This window comes from Montipora capricornis, chromosome 4, assembly GCF_036669925.1.
Source record: "Montipora capricornis isolate CH-2021 chromosome 4, ASM3666992v2, whole genome shotgun sequence".
NCBI lineage: Eukaryota > Metazoa > Cnidaria > Anthozoa > Scleractinia > Acroporidae > Montipora > Montipora capricornis.
The window spans coordinates 26,230,769-26,240,768 of record NC_090886.1 but is presented as its reverse complement, the minus strand read 5'-3'; the positions used below and the strand labels follow the sequence as shown (position 1 = coordinate 26,240,768).

The following is a 10,000-nucleotide window of genomic DNA, read 5'->3' as shown; positions in this document are numbered from 1 at the left end:
TCGATTGCTCTGTTTCCAGCAGGGTTGTCGTGATGGTGCAGTGGTTAGCACACCCGACTAGTAACCAGGGGGACGCGGGCTCGATTCCCACTCACGGCAATATGTTTTTCATTCAATGGTTTTGCTAGTAGTTCGCTGTCGCTATTTGTTCACTCAAATTAATTAATTATATATATATATATATATATCTGACTGATTTTTGAAGAAGGTGGCTGCTTAAATTTTCGGTTGAATGCGGGCGAAGCCCGTATTCAACCTCTTGGCGCGGTCTTTGAACCAGGGGGGGCTCCGTCAACACATGCCTGTGCAAACTCTAGAGTGTCTAAGCTATGATTTAAATGTTAGTTTGCACCTATAAGAGCAAGGCAAAGTTAGTTTAGGGGGGGTTGATTATACCCTGAGTTAGAGTTTGTGCCTTGGTTTAAATCAAATAACTTGTCAGTATTTCTGTGACACTACTTGGCAGAAATTGATCGCCTATGACTTAGGAATGACCAAGAAGCTAATTCTCTTATATAGGACTTGATCAAAATTTAAGTCAGGAAGTCAGGAAATGTCTTACCTTGACCTCTCAGGTGCCACAGGGATCCCCATGCAAGGACCAGTAAAATAATAATTAGACACGTGTAAACTCGAGAAGTTGCATTGTCCAGGAGGGGGTAAGGTTTGATCCTAGCTGCAATCATAGCTGTCAGTAGAGAGAACTTTGTTGTGCATCTGAAGGTGCTAAGTTACAGCATCAATGGGTAGCTTTTTGTAAATCCAGTCAGATATATATATATATATATATATAAAGTAATCGAATCAACAAACGATCTGACTATCTGACTAGCCATCTTATATATATGTTGTATATATATATTTAGATATATATACAACATATATATAAGATATATATATATATATATATATATATATATATATATATATATATATTAGATATATATATATTTAGATATATAGGGAGAATGAAAAAATTAGTCGCTGGCGAACTTCTCACAGGTCTAGTATATTTTAATCTCGTGTAAACGTTTCGCCCTTCGGGCTTCTTCAGTACACGCTAAAAACTAAAAACTAAAAATACCTGGTACAACTGAACTTGCGCTATTTATACAAAACCATGAACCAAAAGGTGTAAAATGTTTAAAATTACAAAAAAATTATAAAAAATCACAATAATATGTCATGTAATATGTGCGGTTGGAATTCATTAAGTGGACAATAAGTGAGATAAGAAATAGTTAGCTCTATTCCGAAAAAGGCGTGAATCACCAGGCATCGAAACTAATAATTTAAAATAAACAACAGGACTTTTTAAATCATGCAATCAGGTGGCCATATGATGAGCGCAAAACAAGATCCCAAGAGAAAGCCTCTGGAACCACGCCAGTACTAAAAACAACAGAACCCCGCCCAGGGGCTCTAAAAAGTAATAGAATCCCTGAACAGGGCCTGTGAGAATGCCGATCTGCACAGCGTAACTGAAAAAAAGCTCAACTGGTTGCACAATTACTCCAGTGAATGATTAATTAAACCTTATTCTATTTTTGGAATTAAACTCGGATCTTTTGTTCAAGCCGTAAGGTTGGAGAGTGCATAACTGTGCGCACCAAAAGGCCTCTCTTGTGAGTAAAACCTTATCCATATCATCAGTAGTGTCATTAACAATTTTTTCAATGACAATGAACTCAAAGTCAGACATGTGATGTTCTTTTCTATTGAAATGGACGGTCAATTCACACGTGGCCTTGTTAGTCAACATAGCGGATTTGTGATTCCGAAATCTGACCTTGAATTCATTCGATGTTGAACCTACGTATTTAATCTTGAATGTTTTACAGGTGACTAAATAGATGACGTTCTTCGACCTACAATGTACATCCTGTCTAATGGAGTAAAAACGGCCTGTACAGGCGCTGTGAAAGATCTTATTTTCAACAAGATAATGTTTGCATAGATCACATTTGTTCTTACATTTAAAACATCCTACGGGAGTATTATTGCTATAATGGATTTTTTTAGGCCTTGCTAGAATCTCTTTTATGTTTTTGGGTCTTCGATAAGAAGGAATAATTGACCCCTTTGGGAAAATCTGGGATAGCAATGGCGCTTCATAAATAAGATGACTAAATGATTTGATGATTTTGCTGATGTTTGGTAGATGAGGGTGACTGGTAGACTGGCTGATGCTTGGTAGATGAGGGTGACTAAATAGATGACGTTCTTCGACCTACAATGTACATCCTGTCTAATGGAGTAAAAACGGCCTGTACAGGCCACTACCGGAGGAAAGACGATTTTTTTGTCTTTCGGTTTCGAGGCGAGTAAGTCCTCCCTGGGTAGATCTTTTGCCCTTAAAAATTGCTTATTGACTTCCGCTGGATTATAACCTCTCTCAACGAGATATGTCTGGTATTCATCACTACGTTGGTCAAATTTTTCAATGGTTGAACAGTTTCTGCGAATCCGGGTGGCAACTCCAAATGGGATTGCCTTAGTACAATGCCTTGGGTGAGCACTGTTACGTAATAAGTACATATGATGGTCAGTAGGTTTTGAATATACATCCGTTTGAATATACCCGTCAACCAATGAAAGTGTGAGATCTAAAACGTTGAGAGAGGTTTCAGATGATACTACAGTAAATTTTATGGTGGGATATAAAGCGTTAAGCACCTTGCGTCCATAGATCGAAATATGGGTTTGATTGTACCGGACCTAGCCTTTTGGTCAATAACTCCCATTGCTAAATCAGCGTAACTACAAGCATTTTTCGGGCCTATAGCAGTTCCATGAATTTGTAGGAAATGTTTGCCCTGAAAGTTGGAATTGTTGTGTTCAAGACAGATCTTGACAGCTTCAACAATACATGGAGTGGATGGGACCTGAATTTCACGCGAATTGAGAGCATCGGTAACAGCTTTAATTCCCAAGTCGTTATCGATGTTTGGAAACATCAAGACAACGTCCCAAGAAACGAGAAGAGTACCTTTGGGGAATGGCTGAAAGATTTTCAATAGCTGTCCCGCAACAAGATGTAATTAACCGTAAAGGGTTCCCTTCTTTATGTGTCTTAATTGTGCCGAAGGCTTTGCCCGGTTTAGGTTTGTTGTTAACAACCCAGTTAGCGATGTCCTTATCGATTTGTCCCCCGAGTAGCCACTTATTGCTCCACTTACTGATGCTGTGAACGGAATTGATGCTAGGATCCGAATCTAATGTTTCATAATGGGGTGGGTTTTCTAGCTGGCCAAGCATTTTATCAGAATATTCTGTTTGGTCAAGGATCACAAATTTAGATCCTTTATCCTGAATTTTGATGACTTGTTGATCTAATGTTTTAAGTTTTGAAAGGGCCCTTCTCTCGTCTGCTGTGAGATTGTCAGGAACAATGGAAAAATTGCTAGGATTAAATAAATCGTTCTTTACCGATTCGAGAAACAACTAAACCTCCGGGAATTTAGAAACTGGGGCTTTCCACGATGACACTTTCTTAACTTTAGGAAACAAAGATTCATTATCTGCTACATCAGAGTCAGATTGATTGTAAAAAAACGTGGTAGCTCTAATACGGTGTATCCTCTAGTAATTTAACTCTATTAACGTCACGTGGGACTGGACAAACAGAAGGACCTTTACTAAGCAACTTTGTTAAACATATTCAAAGTTTTCATCGTCAGTTTGACTATCGAATTCGTCGACCGACCGGTTCCAAAACAGCTCCACATTTTTTAGAGTGGGCCTACCACGAATGGTGCGTAAATTTGTTTGGAATATGAGCGTGGAAGGAATCATCCTTTCCATGATGTCTTCCATAGTTTCTTTTACAAACACTCAACGCTATTGCGATTCTCGTCCTCAGTTTCCACGGTCTCCGTTAAGGACGCCTGGTATGTTTAGCCACTTTTAGGGTACAGACGAAGAAAGACGGCGACCACGAAAACTGCATTTTTAGACTCTGGCTTCCTATGGAAGCCCGAGTAGTCAAGAATCAAGCTTGGACTGACAAGGGAATGATTGTTGACCACGCCGAATCAGCACTGTACTTCGATTTAAGACATTTGAGGTCTTCTCTTTTTTAAGAGTGACACAGTGTATGTGCATTTTTTCTTTATATTTCAAATGTTCCAGAAAAATCCGGTTCTTCCCATTGAGAACTAATTTTCCCTCTCTCGTACTAGCCAGGAATGCAATAATTTTACGACTCTTTACTATCCAATTTCCGCTTCTCTACATGTCAAGTGGTTGCTTACGGGGGGTTAAAAACAAAAGAAAGTTTCAAACTAGTAGCTCTAAACGTGGTCGCGGTCGCTTATGAGAGGTGATCGCTTACAAGAGGTTCCAAATATGGTGATTTTACTTGGAAACTTTTGGTATTTTGAAAAAGTGGCCGCTGAGGAGAGGTGGTCGCAACCGGAAGTTCGACTGTATCGTAATATGTAACTCAAGTCTTGGTAGGTTCCAAAGTGCAATGATTAGTATGTCCGTAGTCGATAAGCAAGGTACTTCTTCTATTTGAAAATAGTTCGGATGGGAGCGCAGTGCAGCACGGTTGCTCGACCAAGGGTTCGAGTCCTGCTTAAGCCAGGACTTCTTCGTTTGCAGCTGCTTAATAAGTTGCTTTCAACTGCGACGATCAGTCACTCTTTGTGGGGCTGAAAATTATTCATTCAGTAAGAATTGCCTGTGGTTAAGGACAGTGCCTACTATTGTCATTGCACATACGTTCTGAGCATCTCGAGATACTCGGATTTCCCATGGGTGGAGCTTATTAATACAGGGATATTTTTGCTCGGATCAAAACTATGCAGAAAAAGCAGAACTTAGCAAGCGTTCTTGGTATCCAAAAAAAATTGGGGGTAACCATGCATTTTTCAGAGATAATTAATTAAGCTTCAATATGGAAAAGAATGCCATACATTACTTGTATTTTAAAGCTTTTTACAAACATTGTTGATTAATTACCTTCGAAAAAAACAGTGGTTATCCCCAATTTTTCTTTTTGGATTTCAATAACAATTGTTAAGATCTGCTTTTGCCGCATATTCAGTAAACCGCGCAAAAGTGCTTAACGTGCTAGGTAGCTATAAATCTCATTGGTTCGGGCGAACCGCTTTATCTCATGTGTTTGTGAATGGGTATTTGGGGCGAATTCCAGATAAATTTAATTTAGCAGTCAATGTTTTCTTCTGTCCTTTACCCTTCGGTTTGAGATGTTTCGGTACTTAAAATACATTTCATTTCTGACTAACCAAAGTAGTTGCTTGCTTTAGTTCCTGTTCCAACGTGAACTTAGCCTGCGTCGCACACGGTAATAAAAAACCCCGATTGTTACAGCCGGGATTTTAGTACGCTCTGCGACGGAGGTGGACGTGAAGAACATCACAATGTAGGAAACAGTTGGCCAGAATATTCGTCTCCGTTCATTTATCCCTGCATTCATTTATCCTGACCAAGGTAGTTCCTTGCTTTCATTGAATTATCATATCCAACGTGAAAGAACATCATAATGTACTCGAATAGTCGTCTCCCTTCATTTATCCTTACCTGTACAGACTGTTCTGTGTCGGAGATGATAGCCCTCACCACATGAGCAGGAAAATCCTCCAGGTTTATTAATGCATTTGACTTGACAAGGGTTACCTTGCACAAGATTGCTGCAAGTGCATACGTTTTCTTCTTTGCATTCGTTTATTTCTAAAATGGGAATAAATTTGGTTTTATTATAGTGACTAGCACAAAATTTCGAGATAACATATAGCCCTTCTTGCGAGAGAGACGCCACTATAACGCGCTATTGTCGTCTCACTTTCCATGCCTATTACAGGGTAAAAAATTTGACATCGAGTCATTGACATGGGACGTCCGAAATTCACTCGCATCGCTACAAATTCATTTCACCTTCGATTATAGTTATTGAAAGATGCCGATATGAATGGAAATCTTTACAACAAATGATATATTCAATTTCCACAAAGTTTTAAATTATTAAAGTAACCGTTGACCTTGATGCTAACCATGACTGTTGAAAATCGAATTGAATATCTGGCTGAGTCGTGTTATGGATGGGTCGCGATAAAAAACTATTCGCGATTTTTAGACGCCAATACCTCATATTGGCGGCGTTGGTAGAAAATATTTTGGCGTATTTGACTTCGTTGCTTCGCGAATCTGTCCAGTACGAGAACATACTTATTTTTTCCCAACTAGCCGGCAATATAATGTGGTATTAGCGTCTCAAAATCGCAATCTATACAATTGATCCAAGCTTTAAAAGAGGAAACTTTTCATTACTTTGCTGGGATTAGAAGTCATTAAATGATTTGGACAAACAACAGTTGACAGTTTAGTTCACCCTACTTGCCTCGCCCACTCCGAAAAGTTCAGAGCCAGTGTTTTCACTCTAAAAACGCAACAAGAGTTTTCAGCGTACACTAAAAAAACTATAAATGCTCTCTGTCCATACTACAATGATACTGCAATGAACACCAATAGTACAAAACATTTCTTGCACACTTGAGCATGCACACAATAAGGGTGTAACGTGACCCGCGATAACTTTGGCTTCCTCTGCTTACCGGTTCCTCAAGAGATCAAGAAGAATCGGGAAACGTGATGATACAGAAAAAAAACTGTTATCTGGATCGCTGTATTCTTACCAATACATTTCTTCTCATTATCAGGATCTTTCAGATAGCCGCGTTTGCACGCGCACAAGGGTTTAGTTTCTCCTTTTCTGTTAATACAATCTTGTTCACAACCTCCCTTGTTTGGAAAACATTCATCACTATCTGTAAAAAACGTTGAGAAATAGTGTATTAGTTTGATGGTCTTTCCTATTGTCATATAACTTCTTGCAAGTATCAAATTACTTAAAAGGACAGGAAAGGTCCTAAGAAGTGGTTTCTGGGACGCTATTTTAATCCTCTTTAAAGCTCTAAAAGATACCTAAGGCCAATGGAGATCCTAAAACAGTGATACAGCTTGTTACTCGGTTGCCAAACCCAGTCGGAATCAGCGTTTCATCTCTCCGTATTTTTTCCCGTGTCATGAAAGTTTTTCCTGTTTCTCCCATGCTGAGTAGTGTCTTTGTGTGTAGATTCTTCTGCGCGTATGTTGGGTAAGTTTTAGGGGGTACTAGAAATGGATAGATTTCATTCGGTGGACACGGTAGAATGTTCAACTTAACACGCAATCGCATCGAAAGTCATTGTAACGCGAATGGCGTTTAAGTGGATCTTTAAAAAATTATTCCCTTATGGAGCTCAATAATGGAAAGTCAATCGGATAAGCAAGACAGGCGTTGAAAAATAAATATCTGGAAACTTCAAAGTGACGAGTAATGGTCTTCGCCAACAATTGCCTCTTTCGCCGTTGAATATCATCAAGTGAGCTTTGTTTCTAATGTTATTTGGCTAACTGTGGTGTTATATACAAGACTGAAACCAAATGGCAAATTCTGTATGGGTTTAAAAGGAATCGAACGCATTGAATGCATCATATTGTCTACTGAAGTTGTATCTCAGTTGTCTGGCAATTTACATTTATTTTGTCCTCAACACTGCAAGTCTTCAGGTAAAAAAAGGTGGAAATATGACAGTGAAGAATTATTTGAAAGAAAGCTTGTTGTCTCTTTGTGGTTCATTACTCACGGTCAAGGTTCTTCCGAAAAGGGTTTTAAGCTCCTGAACTGTGAGACTGAAATTTATTTAATTGCTGTTGTTTCTTGTTTGCACGCACGCAATTAAAATAGGAAGCCTTTTTTGCCGCTAGTAGCAAATATTTTGTTTGTTTTAATAAATTTTACGCTGGAAAAGGTTTTTGTGACACTTTTCATCCAAATGAACCCCCAAAAATAATGCTTTTTAACGACCTTTAAGTGGAATATATATTTTTAGGTAATTTAATATTCTGTCTAAAAATTGCATAAAAGCCTTAAATAAACATTGCCACACACCACAGAAAATTTAGTCGCTGATTTACCTCTTCGTCGAGTTCTGGTTAATATTTTATTCACTGTGCTGTTGTGTACAACACTGAAACCAAACGGTAAATCCTCTGGTAACTTTTTCGAGTTGGATACCAGAGACGGAATCGAACACCTTGAGTAGTCTGTGTTTACAATTTTCTGGCTATTTATGATTCTATTTACTTGTACTCAACTCTGCACAGTCCTCTAGTAAAAAGCAATTTAAAATTTGACTAATTCCTGTTTGTCAAGAATTACTTGAAAGAAAGCTTATTGTCCATTTTTTGATGAAATGGTATATGAAATGAATCATATGAACTGCGGATATGAAATCAAGTGAAGCTATCATCTTCTTTGGGAGCTGGTCATTTGTGGGTTCTAATGGTCCCGTAAGGAATGAATCAATGATGAAATGGTATATGAAATGAATCATATGAACTGCGGATATGAAATCAAGTGAAGCTATGATCTTCGCAGTTATGAACGCAATTTTTACAATTGCGTAGAGAAGCCTGAAAATTTCAGGACTTCAACGGGGTTTGAACCCGTGACCTCGCAATACCGGTGCGACGCTCTCAGTTAAATATTACAACAAAATAAAAAAAAACGAAAAACGTAGTTTCTTGGCTGAAAAGTACGTTGTTTAACTCTAAAAGCGACGAACGATATAACATTTCTCATTCATTGTATACACGAACTTTGACACAAGGTGATCACGTGCACCTTTGTGGTTGCCAAGCGCGTGATTAATTTCTTCTTTCTGACAGAACATCGTGTCCTTCCCCAGAAATTCTTGTGTTTTTACGATCGATTGTCATTAATCTCTTGCTGAGAATTCGAAATTCAGAGTTTTATATAAAAAAAAACTGTGTCATTTTTTATTCGTTGGTCTTTTGGCTTGCCTTTTACTCTTACCATGTAGCATGAAGATTTTGAGGGACTTTCATTTTGCGGCGCGAATTCGAACTGAAATTTCCGCTGGGAACTAATTTTTCAGGTTTTCTTTTCAAGTAGTAAGACTATTTTCAACTTCTATTGCTTTTTGGTGTGAAACAACCCTTGAATCACCGAGAACGTGGAAAAAATGTGGCATCTTGGAGGCCTTGGAAATGGTTGACCTGACCTTTTTTGATTGACTGCTTTGAGTTCGTTTCTTATGCTTTAGAGACTGGAAAAGTATTGTCTTAACCTTTTATCGTTTCGTTTTGTTTATAGCAAGGTCCAAATGCTTTTTCTCAATGCAAATATCAAAATAAACGATCTTTTGACCCCACTGTATGTGGATTAAAAGCCACTTTTAGTTACATTAACGGGAGTAAATTTTTGCGGTTCTTAATTTTGCTGGTGTTTTTTCTGCTTGAACTTATTTTTGCGGATCAAGTATATCCGCAAAAATTAAACCCCGCGAAATAAAAGTGCTACAACGTAACTCCCGGCTTTTGCGATACCATTTTGCTGCAAACGTAAACCAAAAAAAGACGACCTGTCATCAGATTAGACTGAAAAGAAGAGAAATTATAAAGCGGAAACAACATGTTCAGTCCTTCCCTAGTGTGTGGAATCAACTTTTGCTTAGCTCAACTTTAGACAAGCATAACATGCAGGAAAACGTTCGTCAGAGTAATTTGCAGTTAGTCTTTTTGTAGACTATTTCACTTAAGTGGCTATGTCACGTTATTTTAGGGTGTTTCGGGAAAATCTTTAGTTAATCACGAGTTAAAAAGTCGAAAATTGCTAATGTACAATTTCCTTATCGATAAAATTATCGTTACATCACAAACGAGATGATTCTGGGAAAAAATGACCTTTATCGAGGCTATTTGTCATCATTTTGAAAAACATGGGGTCGACTTTTTTCAAGATTACCCAAATGTAATCCGTTTCAATCTTGTATATTTATGTCCATCCGTGCTTCTCTTGCAGTATTTCTTTTATGTTGTTCAACAGTTTTAAGTGGTTATTGAAATGTTTCATTCTACTTTTTGGGAATTTTGAGGGAAAAAAGGAAAGGAAAGCAACTTATTAAGTTTC

General features: G+C 38.1%; 1 protein-coding gene across 2 annotated transcripts in view; it reads right to left on the bottom strand.

The window, feature by feature from the left end:
* LOC138045853 (uncharacterized) overlaps positions 1–10,000 on the bottom strand; it is a 217,939-nt gene that overhangs the window by 94,298 nt on the left and 113,641 nt on the right. Inside the window, exons 5-6 of one of the 2 annotated variants that reach the window (XM_068892486.1) lie at positions 6,660–6,791; positions 5,548–5,697 (exon numbers count right to left, since the gene is read on the bottom strand). The exons of the other annotated variant lie outside the window; for it this stretch is intronic. Of the exons in view, the coding sequence (XP_068748587.1) occupies positions 5,548–5,697; positions 6,660–6,791 (282 nt within the window). The remainder of the gene's footprint in view (positions 1–5,547; positions 5,698–6,659; positions 6,792–10,000) is intronic. 2 annotated transcript variants of the gene reach the window in all.